Source organism: Leptodactylus fuscus, chromosome 5, assembly GCF_031893055.1.
Source record: "Leptodactylus fuscus isolate aLepFus1 chromosome 5, aLepFus1.hap2, whole genome shotgun sequence".
Taxonomy (NCBI): Eukaryota; Metazoa; Chordata; class Amphibia; order Anura; family Leptodactylidae; genus Leptodactylus; species Leptodactylus fuscus.
In genome coordinates, this window is record NC_134269.1 from 155036776 (window position 1) to 155057082 (window position 20307).

The 20307-nt window shown below is 41.2% G+C and overlaps 1 protein-coding gene across 1 annotated transcript in view; it reads right to left on the minus strand.

Moving 5' to 3' along the window:
• The window catches only part of OTOGL (otogelin like), a 158788-nt gene that overhangs the window by 92705 nt on the left and 45776 nt on the right, over positions 1 to 20307 (minus strand). Inside the window, exons 20-25 of the mRNA XM_075274539.1 lie at positions 19520 to 19685; positions 17553 to 17627; positions 17346 to 17398; positions 15270 to 15432; positions 14469 to 14576; positions 12194 to 12332 (exon numbers count right to left, since the gene is read on the minus strand). Of these exons, the coding sequence (XP_075130640.1) occupies positions 12194 to 12332; positions 14469 to 14576; positions 15270 to 15432; positions 17346 to 17398; positions 17553 to 17627; positions 19520 to 19685 (704 nt within the window). The remainder of the gene's footprint in view (positions 1 to 12193; positions 12333 to 14468; positions 14577 to 15269; positions 15433 to 17345; positions 17399 to 17552; positions 17628 to 19519; positions 19686 to 20307) is intronic.

Genomic DNA, 20307 nt, shown 5'->3' on the forward strand with positions numbered 1-20307 from the left:
CAAACAGTGTTCGCTCATCTCTAGTCCTTGGACAACAAGTCCTGTTCTGGCAAAAAAGAGAGCAGGCCTTAAGAAACCTACAAGAGGAAGAAAGTCAGCTGCATGCACAGGCACAAGCTTGGGGAAAAAATACAATTCCTTTTTGCCCATAAGCAAAGTCAAATATGCTGAAGTTTTGAAGAAATTCTGTGGTCAGGCTGCACAGGACTTCTTCAGCAAACTTCCCTCTGGTGACTAGGTTAAGGATAGCAGTTCTGAGGATGAAGCATAAAAATTTTAAAAACAACATTTTTGAATGTTTTGTGACAATATATAAAAGTTTCAACAAGCAATTTTGATAAGAAGTAGCTATATATCTCCAAATATTAAAACTGACTTTACTTAAAATTTACGTTTTTGGACCTTGAGTATTCTTCAGTCTGACTCTTCATGTGTATTATGGCAGAACCAGAACTCGAAAGGGTGTAGCTACTGGGCCAAATAGATGTTAAAACATGATTATATTATGTCCAGATCCAGGAAAAAATTGGTTTGATAAATGGTTATCAGATTGGACTTGGAGAAATATGACAGTTGGAAAGGAGCGCTATAACAAGCGGTCATGCACTTCTTTTTTCATATCACAGTATTACAGCTGTTTCTGGCACTATCTCTGACTCTCATCAACAATGTTTTCTAGTTCAGTGAAGCAGAACTCTACGCTAAAGCAAGGAAGCAGCTTGGTAGTATTGATAAATGATTGAGTGTGTTTGTTCACTGCCAAATCGTGACTGGCAAAGTCTGCTGGGACTGGCATGCGTAACCTGGTATATTACATGAATAGATAGAGGAACAATTCTTCCATTTTACAAGACTTGGCTCAAGGATATCAACTACAAGTTACACTACTGCAGATTAACAAAATAGTGCAGTAGGTGGTATTGTGCTGGTATTAACCACAGGAAATATACACAGGGTGACCTTTACAGACACAGATTATGTCCCATAATATGACTTTTTTTTGGTGTACTAACTCATCATGATCTGTACTTTGTCAACGTAATAAAAAGACAGGAAATTATACCTTAAGACCGATGCTTGTGCACTAGTTTTAATCTATTTGTGCATTGGGGCAAGATGAGCTACAGCCTCTTAGTCATTCCGGCACACCCTGGGTTCATTGGAGCACCAGAAATTCAATCTAGGTAAGTCAGGAACTGGTGTAGATTTATGATGCAACTCGTGTCAGCTTTCTGGGGAGGGGGCGTTATAGTAAATCTATGAGCCGAGGCAGACCCTCCCTAGGCACATTTGGAAACTTTTTAGAAAACTGTCAAGTGAGGAACAAAATGGGAAAAGTCACACCTTTTGCACAAAAACAGGTATAACAATATATCTGTGTAACAAAATTGTGAATTTTCATGCCTTGTATGCCAGAAAATTAGTGTCCAAGGGATGATAAGTCATCCCCGCAGTTCTGATAGAGACTTAGATACCTAGAGAACATCTCTGTCCATATTGTACAGCTCAATGTCCTCCATTGCCGGATCTAGGGCTGGATTTGTGAATATTTAATGACAGTGTGGTGTAGTGTGAAAAAAACATGTATTGATTTACAGTTAAATAATACTTTGGTGTGAAATATAGCTAAATCAATCTTAGGGGAGCCAGCCAGATTTATCAGCGCGAAGAGAGATAATCGGAGATGCTGCTGAACGACGTGTACGCCTAAGGCAAAGACAGAGAGAGACCGTCTTGTATCATGCGTGCGCGGAAGCAGCTTCACGCTAGAAGCGAAGCGTGCGATCATCATCGGAGATGCTGCTGCTGTTGATGATGATGATGATGATGATGAAGATTCTGCTAGTAGTGCCTTGCGAGGAGCCAAATAAAGGTCATCTATTAGTTCATACTAGAAGCGAAGAGTGCACACAATCATGATGATAATGATGATGATGATAGTGCTAGTGCCTTGCCGAGGAGCCGAAGAAGTGAAGTGAGAACGAAGGTTACCTATTATTTCATACTTTGCCGATTTCTCATTCGGCATTGTATAGAATGCCTAGGCAATGTGTGAAATAACGAATTGTTTCATAAATTGCTGGCTAGTTTTAGGCATTCTATAGAATGTCAGATTTCATACATTGCCGGTAACATATACACTCACCGGCCACTTTATTAGGTACACCTGTCCAACTGCTCGTTAACACTTAATTTCTAATCAGCCAATCACATGGCGGCAACTCAGTGCATTTAGGCATGTAGACATGGTCAAGACAATCTCCTGCAGTTCAAACCGAGCATCAGTATGGGGAAGAAAGGTGATTTGAGTGCCTTTGAACGTGGCATGGTTGTTGGTGCCAGAAGGGTTGGTCTGAGTATTTCAGAAACTGCTGATCTACTGGGATTTTCACGCACAACCATCTCTAGGGTTTACAGAGAATGGTCCGAAAAAGAAAAAACATCCTGTGAGCGGCAGTTCTGTGGGCGGAAATGCGTTGTTGATGCCAGAGGTCAGAGGAGAATGGCCAGACTGGTTTAAGCTGATAGAAAGGCAACAGTGACTCAAATAGCCACCCGTTACAACCAAGGTAGCCAGAAGAGCATCTCTGAACGCACAGTACGTCGAACTTTGAGGCAGATGGGCTACAGCAGCAGAAGACCACACCGGGTGCCACTCCTTTCAGCTAAGAACAGGAAACTGAGGCTACAATTTGCAAAGCTCATCGAAATTGGACAATTGAAGATTGGAAAAACGTTGCCTGGTCTGATGAGTCTCGATTTCTGCTGCGACATTCGGATGGTAGGGTCAGAATTTGGCGTCAACAACATGAAAGCATGGATCCATCCTGCCTTGTATCAACGGTTCAGGCTGGTGGTGGTGGTGTCATGGTGTGGGGAATATTTTCTTGGCACTCTTTGGGCCCCTTGGTACCAATTGAGCATCGTTGCAACGCCAAAGCCTACCTGAGTATTGTTGCTGACCATTAGAGATGAGCGAACACTAAAATGTTCGAGGTTCGAAATTCGATTCGAACAGCCGCTCACTGTTCGAGTGTTCGAATGGGTTTCGAACCCCATTATAGTCTATGGGGAACATAAACTCGTTAAGGGGGAAACCCAAATTCGTGTCTGGAGGGTCACCAAGTCCACTATGACACCCCAGGAAATGATACCAACACCCTGGAATGACACTGGGACAGCAGCGGAAGCATGTCTGGGGGCATAAAAGTCACTTTATTTCATGGAAATCCCTGTCAGTTTGCGATTTTCGCAAGCTAACTTTTCCCCATAGAAATGCATTGGCCAGTGCTGATTGGCCAGAGTACGGAACTCGACCAATCAGCGCTGGCTCTGCTGGAGGAGGCGGAGTCTAAGATAGCTCCACACCAGTCTCCATTCAGGTCCGACCTTAGACTCCGCCTCCTCCGGCAGAGCCAGCGCTGATTGGCCGAAGGCTGGCCAATGCATTCCTATGCGAATGCAGACTTAGCAGTGCTGAGTCAGTTTTGCTCAACTACACATCTGATGCACACTCGGCACTGCTACATCAGATGTAGCAATCTGATGTAGCAGAGCCGAGGGTGCACTAGAACCCCTGTGCAAACTCAGTTCACGCTAATAGAATGCATTGGCCAGCGCTGATTGGCCAATGCATTCTATTAGCCCGATGAAGTAGAGCTGAATGTGTGTGCTAAGCACACACATTCAGCACTGCTTCATCAAGCCAATACAATGCATTAGCCAGTGCTGATTGGCCAGAGTACGGAATTCGGCCAATCAGCGCTGGCCAATGCATTCTATTAGCCCGATGAAGTAGAGCTGAATGTGTGTGCTAAGCACACACATTCAGCACTGCTTCATCAAGCCAATACAATGCATTAGCCAGTGCTGATTGGCCAGAGTACGGAATTCGGCCAATCAGCGCTGGCTCTGCTGGAGGAGGCGGAGTCTAAGATCGCTCCACACCAGTCTCCATTCAGGTCCGACCTTAGACTCCGCCTCCTCCGGCAGAGCCAGCGCTGATTGGCCGAAGGCTGGCCAATGCATTCCTATGCGAATGCAGACTTAGCAGTGCTGAGTCAGTTTTGCTCAACTACACATCTGATGCACACTCGGCACTGCTACATCAGATGTAGCAATCTGATGTAGCAGAGCCGAGGGTGCACTAGAACCCCTGTGCAAACTCAGTTCACGCTAATAGAATGCATTGGCCAGCGCTGATTGGCCAATGCATTCTATTAGCCCGATGAAGTAGAGCTGAATGTGTGTGCTAAGCACACACATTCAGCACTGCTTCATCAAGCCAATACAATGCATTAGCCAGTGCTGATTGGCCAGAGTACGGAATTCGGCCAATCAGCGCTGGCCAATGCATTCTATTAGCCCGATGAAGTAGAGCTGAATGTGTGTGCTAAGCACACACATTCAGCACTGCTTCATCAAGCCAATACAATGCATTAGCCAGTGCTGATTGGCCAGAGTACGGAATTCGGCCAATCAGCGCTGGCTCTGCCGGAGGAGGCGGAGTCTAAGGTCGGACCTGAATGGAGACTGGTGTGGAGCGATCTTAGACTCCGCCTCCTCCAGCAGAGCCAGCGCTGATTGGTCGAGTTCCGTACTCTGGCCAATCAGCGCTGGCCAATGCATTCTATTAGCCCGATGAAGTAGAGCTGAATGTGTGTGCTTAGCACACACATTCAGCTCTACTTCATCAGGCTAATAGAATACATTGGCCAATCAGCGCTGGCCAATGCATTCTATTAGCTTGATGAAGCAGAGTGTGCACAAGGGTTCAAGCGCACCCTCGGCTCTGATGTAGCAGAGCTGAGGGTGCACAAGGGTTCAAGTGCACCCTCGGCTCTCCTACATCAGAGCCGAGGGTGCGCTTGAACCCTTGTGCAGCCTCGGCTCTGCTACATCAGAGCCGAGGGTGCGCTTGAACCCTTGTGCACACTCTGCTTCATCAAGCTAATAGAATGCATTGGCCAGCACTGATTGGCCAGAGTACGGAATTCGGCCAATCAGCGCTGGCCAATGCATCCCTATGGGAAAAAGTTTATCTCACAAAAATCACAATTACACACCCGATAGAGCCCCAAAAAGTTATTTTTAATAACATTCCCCCCTAAATAAAGGTTATCCCTAGCTATCCCTGCCTGTACAGCTATCCCTGTCTCATAGTCACAAAGTTCACATTCTCATATGACCCGGATTTGAAATCCACTATTCGTCTAAAATGGAGGTCACCTGATTTCGGCAGCCAATGACTTTTTCCAATTTTTTTCAATGCCCCCAGTGTCGTAGTTCCTGTCCCACCTCCCCTGCGCTGTTATTGGTGCAAAAAAGGCGCCAGGGAAGGTGGGAGGGGAATCGAATTTTGGCGCACTTTACCACGTGGTGTTCGATTCGATTCGAACATGGCGAACACCCTGATATCCGATCGAACATGTGTTCGATAGAACACTGTTCGCTCATCTCTACTGACCATGTCCATCCCTTTATGACCACAATGTACCCAACATCTGATGGCTACTTTCAGCAGGATAATGCGCCATGTCATAAAGCTGGAATCATCTCAGACTGGTTTCTTGAACATGACAATGAGTTCACTGTACTCCAATGGCCTCCACAGTCACCAGATCTCAATCCAATAGAGCATCTTTGGGATGTGGTGGAACGGGAGATTCGCATCATGGATGTGCAGCCGACAAATCTGCGGCAACTGTGTGATGCCATCATGTCAATATGGACCAAAATCTCTGAGGAATGCTTCCAGCACCTTGTTGAATCTATGCCACGAAGAATTGAGGCAGTTCTGAAGGCAAAAGGGGGTCCAACCCGTTACTAGCATGGTGTACCTAATAAAGTGGCCGGTGAGTGTACATCAGGTCCCAACTGGAGATTATCATCACCATGGCATCTACCTAACCAATAGACACCCCATTGGACTCACAGTTGAGGTCCAAGCAATGCTGATATCTGGGCTCCCTACTGTGGTTGACCAGAGTGATCTCTACAAGCAATATATCACATAGAAGGTCGGATGGAATTATGAGAGGTTAATTTTCTATTTGAGATAGGGAGCTATATTATAGGGTGTATATATATAACATAGGGAATACTGGATGTTGGGGTATAGTTTTTTTGCACTGGCAGATAAAATTACATTATAAATAGTGCCCCATTTAGTATGATGAACTCCCTAATGTAAAGCACCATGGAATTAATGGAGCTATATAAATAAACAATAATAATAATAATAATAAACTTTAAAAGTCTTCCCAAATATATATACAATATACATGTTTAATGTTATGTCAAATATGTATTGTGCAGTACAATGAAGAGTCTGGCATTTTTCTCCAGTCTCATGGGCATGTGAGCAGCGGGCACTATCAGTTTCTTAATTACTAATTAGTTTCAGCAGTTCAGACTACGTCCAATCCTTCATCAATAGCTAAATGCAGCTCACCAGACATGAACAAATTAGCCTTTGTAAGTCACTCTGTTTCATTTAAGAGTCAGAACCCAAAGGCCAGAAGCCCAAGCAAGTTCTGCAGCACCTGTCTTTCACACAATAAGTCTAGTTTTAATATGACAAAACCCACACAGGCCTGGTTTTCATCACCAGCATCACAACACTCAACAGATGAGAAGGCTGCAGGCAGACTGCCATAATAGCTGATTGGATTTCTGCTGGCTTTGCCCATGAACTTTAGAACTCAAAATACCTCTCAAGGTTTCCTTCACTATAGCATGGAATTAAAATAACACTGGTTATGGGTATTCTATGGTAAGACCACATATGATCAAGGTCAAAAGTTCTACACATTAAACATATTGTGAAAGAAATTCTCTAGCTATTACACAAATTTCACACTCAAGAGCTTGAGGAGGACTGGCCAATCTTCTATTTTAGTGAAGACTTGTATTTCCCATGAAATAATAATTTTGGGTGATCTTTTCTTAAAATTCTCTTTTGTGCCGTTCCTTTTTCATTGCTTATTTACAAGTTACTGCTGTTCTGTTCTAGCTATTAGGAGTCGGGAGCAGTGATTACATAAGGCCAGCAGACATAGCGGAGAGGCATCGGACAGCCCAGACAGATCACCAGTAGAGAGGATTCTTTATTCTGCCAAATAGCACAAGCAGAAATTTGGTATGTTACATAGCCATTACATGTCCAGCCATTGACAGCCAGTCAATGTTGCCTTTGTTTGCAGGGGCAGTCATGAACAAGAAACCTGGACTGCTACAGATTGAAACCATATTGTATTTAGCAACAAATACAGGTTCTAATTGGGATTCAACGATGGTCGGGTTTGAGAATGGGAACTCATGGTGAGGGCTTGAATCCTGCCTTTATGGTGGAGCTACACATTAAGCTAACTGCTAGTGATGATCTGAGGAGCCATGACATATGACAGCTAGTCACCGCTAGTCGTGAACCAAGAACCACTTACAGCTCAGTGATATGTGCAAGAAATACTACTGCCACACATGTTGCCTGTCTTGGCAGGGTTACATTTGGTACATTTCTTCAATATATTGTTTAACCACACCTAGTAAGGGATTCCCAGGAATGTCTTGCCAGATTACAAGACTTCCTTGACCTTTCCGATCACCAGATCACCAGGCTCAGCTGCAACATCTGTGGGCAAATGTGCTACAGGATACCATATAGAATCTGTATGCCTCCATACTGTACTTCACTTTTATCTAATATCTAAGCTAAAGGTGGCTCAAGATGGTACAAGAACTCCCATTTACTTGTAAGGTTTTCCCCAATAAACTTATCATTTTTCTCTAATCTAATCTAATATTGTAAGCCCTTACATATACAATATCAACATCTAATTACATTCACACACATAAAGTTTCTTTCAATTCCAACAACTCCTTCTTGGTGTATTTTTTTTTGTCAATGACTAGTTAGACAGTGATACGTTGCTACAACGCCTTTCTTGTACTCACCATCTATTGCTGCTCCTCTGCTCACTGCTATCAGGTTGGCTTCCCATTGTCCCGGTGACAAGTGTTTCTATTTATCTCCCTGTGTCCCAACACCACTGCCCTCATTGCCACACTGATGCCTCACTACCCCAAATCTTATCACAATGACATTACTATAGATAGGTCCTTGTCTTCTCAGAGACTACCTGAGCCTACCTGACTTTACTCTTGTGCTCCCATTGGATTTATCCACCTCCTTGTATTCCCTGGCCGGGTTTCAGGTTAACAGGTTCATGTCTATGTCTCTGCAGTCAGTTTCAGTTATCTTGCCATTATTGACCTTAGCTATGTCACTACACTTCTGACACTATACAGAAAAAACTCTGTGGCCTGCACCATTGGGATGTAGCTTATCTCTGTGATAGGAATAAGTGTGAAGAACAAGAAAGATACTTAGACCCTGTAGCAATTGAGTCAATAGTTGTTCTATTTATCTTGTGAGTTCTTTAAACCCTAAAGGGACAATAAAGTACCTAGTGATCATGAATTACCTTACATAGAGGCTCCATGACGTACGGATACGTTACAGAGATTGCACCGACACGGAGTCTGTTCCCCTTGTGATCAACGGAAGCTGGCGTCAACAGTCAGGGTCACAGAACCTTCTAGCTAAGGCTATTAAACCATTTAGATGCCAGGCAAGGACTCCTAGGTTTTTCTTAAAGGGATCCTATCATTAAAACACAATTTTTTGTGACTAACATGTAGGAATACCCTTAAGAAAGGCTATTCTTCTCCTACCTTTAGATGTCTTCTCCGTGCCGCTGTTCGGTATAAATCCCGGTTTTCGGCAGTATGAAAATAAGTTCTTTTGCAGCACTGGGGGTGGTCCCCAGCACTCAAACAGCACTGGGGGTGTCCCCAATACTGCGAGTGAACTTTCCAGCGCGCCTCCATCTTCTTCAGGAACGGGCTCTTCACGTACCTTCTTCCGGCGCTGAGGGTCAAACTTCTAGGCCTCAGGCAGAGCAGACTGCGCATGCCTGCGGCCACAAGAGAAATGGCCGTATACACAGTAAGTAAGCGGCCATTTTCTTTTGGCCTGTGGACAAGCACAGTCGGCTCTGCCAGAGGCCCGAGGCCTAGAAGTTTGACCAACAGCGTGGGAGGAAGACGCGTGAAATGCCTGTTCCTGAAAAAGATGGAGGCAGCAATGGAGAGTTCTCTTGCAGCATTGGGGACGCCCCCAGTGCTGTTTGAGTGATGCGGCCGCCCCCAGTGCTGTGAGAGAACTCATTTGCATACCGATGAAAACCGGGATTTATACCGAACGGCGGCGCGAAGAAGACATCTAAAGGTAGGAGAAGAATAGCCTTTCTTAAGGCTATTCCTACGTGTTAGTCACAAAAAAATTATATTTTAATGATAGGATCCCTTTAAGACCATTCAGTCATACCATATAAGTGACCTAATAGATTTCCTATCAGTGTAACATTCACAGGCAATAATTCCTTGTTATGTTTTGCATTTGTAGTAAAATGAAGCTTCCAATTGGAACTTTGAATATAGTGGAAAAAAGATGAATTTAGTTTAGCAAAATACATCAATGACATCAATAAATGGAAAAAATAACAAAAAAAATGCATATAATACATTTCCATAATAATAACAAAAATCTAAATAATTGAGCAAGAAAACAATCCGTTATACAGGTACATTGATAAAAATGAAAATGTTATGGCTCAAAATAGGTAAGACCTTAAGGGGTTAACACTTTAACTCTTTTACTGTGCAAAAAGGGCCATAGGTCAAGTCTGCTTATGCCCTACAATCTTAATGTTTAAGGTACTATGCATAGTGGGCCCCTGCTAATAGTAGAAAGCATGCATTAAATACCTGAATAGATTAAAAGTAATTCAATATTTTAGTATTCTGGTCCTCCAAAGATCCCTATATATTACAAGTATAAGAGGTTACAGCCCTGTCCCTTTCATTTGTCTTTTATGCTTATACAATGAATGCCTATAGTATGTCAGTTCCTATTGAACTCATGTTTTCCCTTTTGGTGGATTACCACTAATCCTGCCATTTACAGATACTGTATATAGTGAAGGTTTCAGGCAGCACATATAAAATGTCTATCATTAAAATTGAAAATGTTGTGAAAGGCGCTGCTCACTCATCACTGGTTACAATTTCAGCGGCAAATTCACTATTGAATTGTTAATGCTTTATGTCTTTCTTTCCTTAATCACTTACGCTTCCACGGATGACTTTTTACCTTAAGAAAATGAAAGTCTGATTGCTCACAGCGGGGAAAATGGCTCCATTATTTCATTGCATTGTCTGAGTTATTTGATACAAGCATTATTTTTTTATTAAGCAGCAATGATTGAAAAGTTCTGACATTTCAATTACTTGCAGCAGGACGGCATGTTGGCTCGGGAACAAGCTAATAAAAAGCCAAGATTAATCTTGCATTTTTGTGCATTTTTTGATTTTGAAAATGGTGTCATGAATAGCAAAACATGGCTTCACCTTCAAAGCAAAGCTTGGCACTGTAGCTGCTGATCACCCGGTGTGATATTATCCAGTTGTCTTTGTTTGGATACTGTAGACCCCATGAGTATTGAAAAGTGTACTTTATACAGAAAATGGGTACTGAGCAAATTTCATTTTATTCTGTTCATTTGTTGCATTAAGAGTTATTTATATATACCCAGTGTGTGCCTTTAAGTGCTTGTTTGTAAGCATTTTACCATATCCAGAAATGGATCATAAAAGATGTAGAAGGACAATGTTCACACAGGAGCAGAATTTGCTGTGCATAGATACAAGATTTTATTTAAAAATTGTGCCAACAATACAACTGGCAATAAGTACACCCAATATGTATTATAGAGTAAATTATTATTACTAAAAATATTACAATTATCTGCTTGTTATAGCACTCTCAGTGGTCAATATTTATAGGTCTCTGCATATCATTCTAGTGAGGACCACTAGAATACAGTACAGCTTCTGCTGCATCCTAAGTGAAAAAACAGACATGCAGTACCTTTAAGGATGACCATACTATAGCCTTAAATAACTTCCTCACTAGGGTTGAGCGATCAAGATCGGAAAAGATCAGATCCCGATCGGCGATCAAGTAAATTTCATGGTCGCGACTGGGTTCCGAACCCGCCTAAAAAAGATCAGGAACGGAATTCCGATCCCGATCGCTCAACTTACCTGCACAGATCCACTCTCACTGCCGCTTCCCATTCTTTTTGCTCCTCTTCTCTCTCATTCACATGTCTTAAGAGCGTCATGCGCGCCCCCGCCTCCCTAGGCTAGTGTTAGAGATGCTGGGAGAAGGTGGCGCTTGTAGCTTAGAAGAATGTGGGTGGGTACTGGGAGGGGAGACGTGAGTGATGCACTCACATCTCTCCTCCCTGGAACCCGCCCACATTCTCCTAAGCCACAACAAGCCCCGCCTACTGCCAGCATCTCTAACACTAGTCTAGGGAGGTGGGGGCGCACACAGCGCTCTGAAGGCATGTGAATGTGAGAGAAGAGGAGCCAGAAGAATGGGGAGCGGCAGCAGATCTGTGCAGGTAAGCGGACACAAGGGGGGACTAAGTAGCTGGCGGACTTTTTTTAATCACTACACAGCGTGGAGTCCAAAAATTAAAGCATTCAATTTTTGGACTTCATGCTGTGTAGTGAATAGGATCGTTTTTAAAATCTGATCTTTGATCATTAAAAAAAATCCCATTGACTTGCATTAGGATCGGAATTGGGATCAGGATCAGGTTCGAAAGGAAAATGATCGGAAATCGGATTTTAAAAACGATCCTGAAATCTCAAAATCAGCTCAACCCTACTCCTCACCACTCTTTGTTGCTCTATTCTGAATGTTCATTCTTATCTCTGTTCTAATAAGGACAAGAGTAACACAAACTTGTGAGCAGGTTATCTAATCGCTTCTCCCTTGCTGCAGAGCAGAAGCTGTGCCATATTCTAACATGCATGAATGTCTAACAGAGCCACACTAGAATAACTTGCAGAGACTTATGCACTTTGATCACCAGGAGTGCTAATAAAATTAGATAACTACAATATTTCATCAAGTTTTTTTTAATGATAATATTTTACAAAGTTATTGTCACTTGTATTGATACCACAGCCCCTTTAAGGATTTCACCCTTTCCATAGCAGAATAGAGAATGAAATATACGGTAAATGCAGCTAAATTAATACATTGCATCCTTACCTTTAGTAAAAATGTCTGACAGTCACTAGCATAATCATATTCCAAACCATCAAATGTGTAATAATGACGATCACCATATACAGTACACACCGAAGGACAGGGATAGCTGGTACAGTTAAATATTCCTCTTTTACAAATACTGCACAGAACAAGATATTAGAAGAGAGACAATTAAGTAACATAAACAAACTTAAACGGTCAAGAATATTTCAACAAACATCTTGGAACTATATGGGAAGTTTCTATTTCAATCCACATGCATTATTCACTTCACTGCTCTATAATGTCCTATTATGATCCTGCTGGTTAGTACTGCTCTTTAATGTCCTATATGATTCTGATAGTTAGTACTGCTCTATAATGTCCTATATGATTCTGATAGTTAGTACTGTTCTATAATGTCCTATATAATTCTGCTGGTTAGTACTGCTCTATAATGTCCTATATGATCCTGCTGGTTAGTACTGCTCTATAATGTCCTATATGATCCTGCTGGTTAGTACTGCTCTATAATGTCCTGTATAATTCTGCTGGTTAGTACTGCTCTATAATGTCCTATATGATTCTGAAAGTTAGTATTGTTCTATATTATCCTATATAATTCTGCTGGTTAGTACTGCTCTATAATGTCCTGTATAATTCTGCTGGTTAGTACTGCTCTATAATGTCCTATATGAGTCTGATAGTTAGTACTGTTGTATAAGGTCCTATATAATTCTGCTGGTTAGTACTGCTCTATAATGTCCTATATGATCCTGCTGGTTAGTACTGCTCTACAATGTCCTATATTATCCTGCTGGTTAGTACTGCTCTATAATGTCCTATATGATCCTGCTGGTTAGTACTGCTCTATAATGTCCTATATGATCCTGCTGGTTAGTACTGCTCTACAATGTCCTATATTATCCTGCTGGTTAGTACTGCTCTATAATGTCCTATATGATCCTGCTGGTTAGTACTGCTCTATAATGTCCTGTATAATTCTGCTGGTTAGTACTGCTTTATAATGTCCTATATAATCCTGTGTAAATGCTTTTATCTCTGGCATGCTTACATTCTTTTACTGTAGATTTCCCAATCACATCTGATGGAAGTTTGTTCTAAGCCTCAACTATTTCACTGAAATAATTACTTTGTCTGTGAATTTCCCCTAACTAATTTTAGATTGTTACCACTTGTTCTTATTTTTTTTTATTTTTTAATTAACACATCCTTTCAGAATCTGATTTATTATTTCCACATATTTAAAGGTTTCAATACACCATACAAGATAGGGCATCATAGAAAGTAAGGCTTCCCTTGACCCCCTTAACATAATACCAAACTATGCTCTCAGTTATGCTCCACTCTGTCCCTTGTTTTAATTGCTGACCACTTTTAAGGCCAGGGCCACAAAGGATGGAACAGCCATGACTTGCCCAGGGCGGAACTGCCGAAGTAAAAAAACGCGATAGTTTACAGTGAAGGCAAAGTGGATGGTATTCTAACGAATCCCGTGACCACTTTGCAGTAAAAACCTTGGTGCAGATATGCCGTGATTTCCAAAACTGCAGCGGTTTTGAAAGTCGCAGCATATCAATTATACTTACGGAAACACCAGCAGTATCCCCATAGGTATAAATGTAAGTGAGTGTCCACAGAGGAAAACTCTGTCTAAAGCACTGCAGGAAGAACTGCGATGCATTGCTGTCGCAGTTTTTCCCGCAGCGCTTTTATGCTGCGGGACGTCCCGTGGGGCCTTAGCCTAAAGGCTTTTTTCAGACTGTTGACATTGATGACCTATATAAAAAGTCATCAATATCAAATTAATGGGGCTCTAATATTTGGCACCCCCTTCCCCCCAGCAATCAGCTGGGAATTAATTCTAGTAATCCAGAATAACCACCACCTAGTTTATAAAGTCTTCTGCTCTTGATTCGCTTGTCTGTATTGTTATGGTGCCAGAAACACCCCATTGCAGCTGATCAGTGGGGGTGACAGTTGCTAAATCTCAATCTGTTATTGATGATTTAAGGATAAGTCATTATTATCAAAAGTGCAAATTCTTGTAGATTCTTAGAACATGTCATTTGAGGGTTGTTATTATTATTATTATTATTATTATTATTATTATTATTATTATTATTTTGGAATAAAACACAGGTACCATATATTTACAATACAATAAAAAATACAATAAATACAATAGATTTTTGCTATAGTAATAGTCCATATAAACAGTGCTTATTAACATAAAGGACAGATAATTATTTTCATTATTACATTTTCTACCTACCATGTGTAACATGGTGTCGATATCACCTCTCCAGACAAATATTCCCAATCCTTCCAGGTACATGGACAGCTATCTGGTACATAGCATTTCCCTTTATGCTCTGCCATGCTACAAAAATAGATAAAAACAACACAAAGGGATAAATCTGTGTTGAAGAACAATAGTTACTGAGATAAATTTACTGAGATAACTGTGTCAGAGTTCTTGCTTAATCTGTGCCAAAAACTGGAGCACATGCTGCACATTTGTTACATGTTTTGGATAGTTTTTCAACCTTATCCAACTAGGGGGTGGCACTTAGAAAAAGTGTATGGACTTATTGGCAAAGGGGCAATGCTTAAGATGTGATAAGGTGCACCAGAATTATTCAATAAGCCAGATCGCTACATTGCAAAAATTCCATGATATATCCACAGCAGAAATGCTGCGATTTGCGAATGTCAATTATACCTAGAGAACCGCAGGTGTTTTCTGTATAGGTATAATATAGACAGAAAACCAAAGGAAACAGCGGAAAATGCGTCTATGCCACAGTCTTTTCTGCAGCGCTATTAGGCTGGCTCATACATGGGGCTTTAGCCTTGTACTGGCAGAAATTTCTGTTGCAAAGTGAATATCCTTATAGGTAACATAAGCTTATAATAGATACTCTATATATGCTCCAGATGTATCATCCTGCATTACTCAATGTGATAAATCTGGCACATTTTAAAACTGTCTAGTCCAAATTTACACTTTATAAAAATGAGAAAAGTAAAACTGCCATTGCGTGAGCACATAGCTATTAAACATACTGCTTACCCTGGTGGACAAATGCAACCACTGGAACATGGTGGTGATGGGACACATGTAAAATTCATAGCCAGGTTCGCACATGTAACTTCACAATTGACACCAGCAGATGGTAAACCCAGTACAGGGTTTCTGCAGTCGAAGTATATTTTTCCTTCTGGACATGTGTGACCTTTAATATAAATATAATAATAATATAGAAAGTATGACGCCTTATATTACATTGCAAATGAGTCAAGTATCAAAGGGTTAAATCAGCTCTGTCATTTAGTTTACAAAATGACACTTCCAAATTTATGGGGGTTCATCACCTATCTACAGGAGATGCGATAAGTATCTGAACACTGGATGCCCCACCGCTCGGACCCTACTGTCCCCGACAATGGTGGTCACGTACTCCCCATTCCTCTTTATCGCACGTCTGCAGTTAGGAGGAGTGTGAATGAAGTGGTGGATGAGCAGGTGTGTTGCTGTGATGATGAAAACCTTCTAAGGCCTCTTTCACATCTGCGATGGTATTCCATTCGGGGGAGTCCGCATGGGGACCCCCCCAAATGGAATACCAAACGCACTGGCAAGCGGTGTGCCAGTGAAAGCAAATGGACCCCATAGACTATAATGGGGTCCATGTGCTTGCCACGAGATCTCCACAGGGAACATGTGGACTGGAAAGTACTTCACAATATACTTTCCTGTCCACATGACTCGTGCGGAGATCTCGCGGCAAGCACATGGACCCCATTATAGTCTATGGGGTCCGTGTGCTTTCACTGCACACTGCTTGCAAGTGCGTTCAGTAGTCCGTTCGGGAGGTCCACATGTGGACTTCCCGAACAGATTACTGAAAGTAGATGTGAACCAAGGGTAAGACAATCTAGGAAACCAAAAAGATGTATCCAATATTAAAAGAATGTCTTTCACGTAGGTTTTAAGCAGACACCTTCCAAATGACCTTATATTGTATAGAATTTGCCATATATTATACATTCTAAAGGTTTTAAACAATGTAAAAATTATACAGTATCCCAAAAATATATAAAGTTATCATTATAAAAGGCATAGAATAAGATATTATCTGAATATAACTTTTTACAAAAACAATGGGGGAGAGTTACCAATCCCTCCACACCAGATTTCTAGCATAAAGGGATGATACTGCAGCACACCATTATCGCAAGGCCCTTTCTTGAGCCAACAAGTTCTGGCACATGCATGTGATTTGTGAAGAGGCCAAGACTCTTCATAAATCCCTGGTTTCCTGCGCCTGTCGGGGGCTGTATAAAACTGGCATACGATACGCCCTGTGTTAATGATCTACCCTATTATCTCACCAGTCTTTCCACCTTTTTGATTCTTTTTTGTTCTATATATTAAAGAGTTTTTCCAAGACTTTAATACTGATGATTTATACATGTGACAAGCCATTAATATCAGATCAAAGGGGTTCCAGCTCTGGCTGTCTAAAGGGGTTGTGAAGCACCATTGCCTCTTCATAGTTTACCAGGCTCAGTGCCATATATGTTGTGCCAACTATGTATGGTACTGCAGTTTATTGAATAAGACAGAGCAATTTGTAGCACCATGTATAGCTACTAAAAATGTACACCATTGTGTCTGGTAATGAAGAGGGTGCAGGACTTACCCTTTCAAGAAGTTTATTGTGGGTGTACTAAGAGTTGTATCCCCACTGCTCTGATGTGGATGGCCTAGGGACAAGCCATCAATATTAAAGGCTTAGAAAACCCGTTTAAGAGATATACTATATACTATATATAAGAGATATACTATATGTACAACAAATACGTACAGGGTTTGCAGATACCTTAGAAGCAGAATCTTACTTGTATGTTTGATATAAGAGACTGAACCAATGAGTGTTATGACTCAAAAGAGGGAGCAAAGGGTCTGTATGTGCCCACCTGTAAGAGTCTTTATTGTGCAATTCAGCTCTCTGGTATAAGGCTACTGTATGTCATTCACTTCAATTTACTTTCTCAAGTCCATGGAAATTTGCATACAAGTATCAGGTAAAATGCATTGTCTAATATACAATGTGATCTGAAGATATATGATATAATGCAATACCTGTGATGGTTGTAGAAGTTTCACTACATCTCATTGTCCCATTCAAACACTGGCTAGCAAAAAAAGAAAAGCATCATTACTTCTGCAATAAGGCACACAAAGCATAAGCAATGACGGTTACCCCATTCTGTCCCAATAGATTCAGGTGAACATTGGCCATTCTGCCCAGAATTGTATTATTTGGTTATTTATAGGATTTCATCTTACCAGGAACCAGATTGTCTCAAGATCACTTCCCCTGGATGATAGATTCTACCCTTATAATAGCAACGACAGCTTGATCTAAATGGTAAAAAACAACAGGACAATAAAAATACAGAAAACACATGCTTAATTTACTATTGAGACTAACATATATAATGTTATAATGTTAGACTAATATATATATATATATTGCAAATGTGTGCAGGTCAAACCATAGAAATCATGTAGATAGAAAAAAGCTAAAAATACTGCTGATATACTGGATCCCAAGAGAACAGGATGAGAACAGACATTAAATTAGGAAAGGACAACTAAAACATGTAACTTAGCTCAACATATAAAAAGTTAGGGATCTTAACCCCTGAATGATCTTGCTTGACCAGGCCTTTGTGCCAATTAATCACCAAGTTTTTTTTTGTGTTTTCACCACTGCAACCCAAGAGACATAACTTTTTTATTTTTCCATTTAAAAAGCCATGTGCAGGCTTGTTTTTTGTACGTTGAGTTGTATATTTCAATGCAACCATTTTTAATAGGAGGTGGCTCCTGTCTATCAAGTCGGGATTGCATAGCAGAACTTGTCCCTTTCATCCACTTCTGACACTTTCTACAGTTTAAATGATAATAATAAAATCAGCTATAGAAGTATAACTTGAAGCTCTAAAGCCCCATAATCTCTAATTGGTCCCTAATTCACCACGTACAATTTATTATACTGGAAACTTCTTATGTGACCAAGGTTCCCTTTAGACCCTCTCTGGCCTTAGGGGTGGGAATAACTGCTACAGCTGCACTCCTTAAAACTATGTCCTGGTGGAAATACTATGACTGGCACAGAACCATATACCAAATCTCTTACTAAATTGTCTAAGCAGTACAAACTATGTAAACCATTTTGGCCGCTCATCCCCATACATATAAGGAATGCCATTTTAGATACAGTTTTACAGACAAAGCAGGACATATAGATGTCACAAGAGGGAATTCTACTTTTTTTAACACAAGATTTTAAAGAGCAATCCCAATATGGAGGTAATACTACATTCAATACTATATTTGAGCATAATAGGGGCTGTATATATCTGTAAACGGTAAACATTCTCCATGGAGTTGAGCGAACAGTAAAATGTTCGAGATTCGATATTCGTTTCGAGTAGCCCCTCAATATTCGACTACTCGAATCGAATATCGAACCCTATTATAGTCTATGGGGGGAAAATGCTCATTTCAGGGGTAGGCAACGTTCAATCAAATTACACTTACCAAGTCCACGAGTGAGGGTCGGGCTGGATCCTCCGAGAAGTCTTCTCCGTGCAGCGTCCCCGCGGCGTCTTCCGGCTCTGAATTCACTCAGCCAGGCATCGGGCCTGGGCAGAGCCGACTGCGCATGCCCGCACTACAATGGCTGCCGATGCCTGGCAGAGTGAATTCAGAGCCGGAAGACGCCGCGGGGAAGCTGCAGGGAGAAGACTTCTAAAGGTAGGAGAAGAACCAGCGTTGATTGGCCGACTGTATAGCATTCGGCCAATCAATGCTGGTTCTGCATCAAACTTTTCCATTCGAATAGCGAGTGGTACTCGATCGAGTACGAGTATTTTGAATACCGTAGTATTCGATCGAACACCTACTCCATCGAATACTACTCGCTCATCTCTAGTTCTCCACTAAAATCTTATCAATTCACTCTATGTTTAGTTGAAGGAACACAAGGCATTTAGAGCTCAAATAGCCATTTGGCCTTGCATTGTCCAGACTTACTGGCCCAAATATAGTCGGGTGGAACTGAACTGAAGCTACGTTTGAGCCTGTAAATCCAGTCAATACACTAACCAATTATTTGCCTGAATGAACCTAAATCGAGAAAAGCTTTAAGACATTATAGATATCATTAGCATATATTAATGTACCACAATAAAAACTACTTTAGAGACTGACATTCACTTTATGATCATGCAAAATCCAATACTTACATTGGAACACAAAAGCTAAGAGACTCATCAAAGTATTTTCCATCAGGACAGTTACATCCTTCAATACATTCATCAGTGCAGACTTCCCCCAGAGAAAGCGAAAAGCAAGTACGTCCACAATAAGAGGAGCATTGGTGGTACAACATTCCATATCGACATATCACTCCTACAGACCACAATTCAGATACATAGACATATTGTTAGAATTCTACAAGAGAACTTTACAAGTAGCTGAAACGTAAACTGGTCATATACATTAGATGCATATTGGCCAACTCTGTCAATTTCAACAGGACTGTTTTACTATGCAAAGTGAATGGGTGCTTTTGGCTCGTCCCTGACGGCAGATATCAGAGAAAATAAGTTTTAGTAGTTGGATTTTAACATGCCTGATATTTTTGGACTCTGAATATAAATAATTGCAAGAGGTGTCTGTCAGCGACTTTCTTTCCTCTCCACATTAAAAACACATATAACAGAGCCCAGAATACATTTCTATAATAGCCAGCATTAAGCCAACACCTATCTACTGTCTATGACCTACCTTACCCCTGGGTGTCAAGTTTGATCAGTGGTTTATTTTGTACTTATACAACACAGAATGCTGTTATTGACCTGTGTGCCCATGCAATCAATAGGAAGAGCCAGTTGATGATTGACAGCCAAGCTCTATTGTCATTATGGTCTGCCATTGGGATTCCATAGAAGCCATGGTCCTGACAAACATCTGCCAGATTTATTTACCTATTAGACTCTCTGTTAGTGTTAAAATTTAAATAAAATATTAA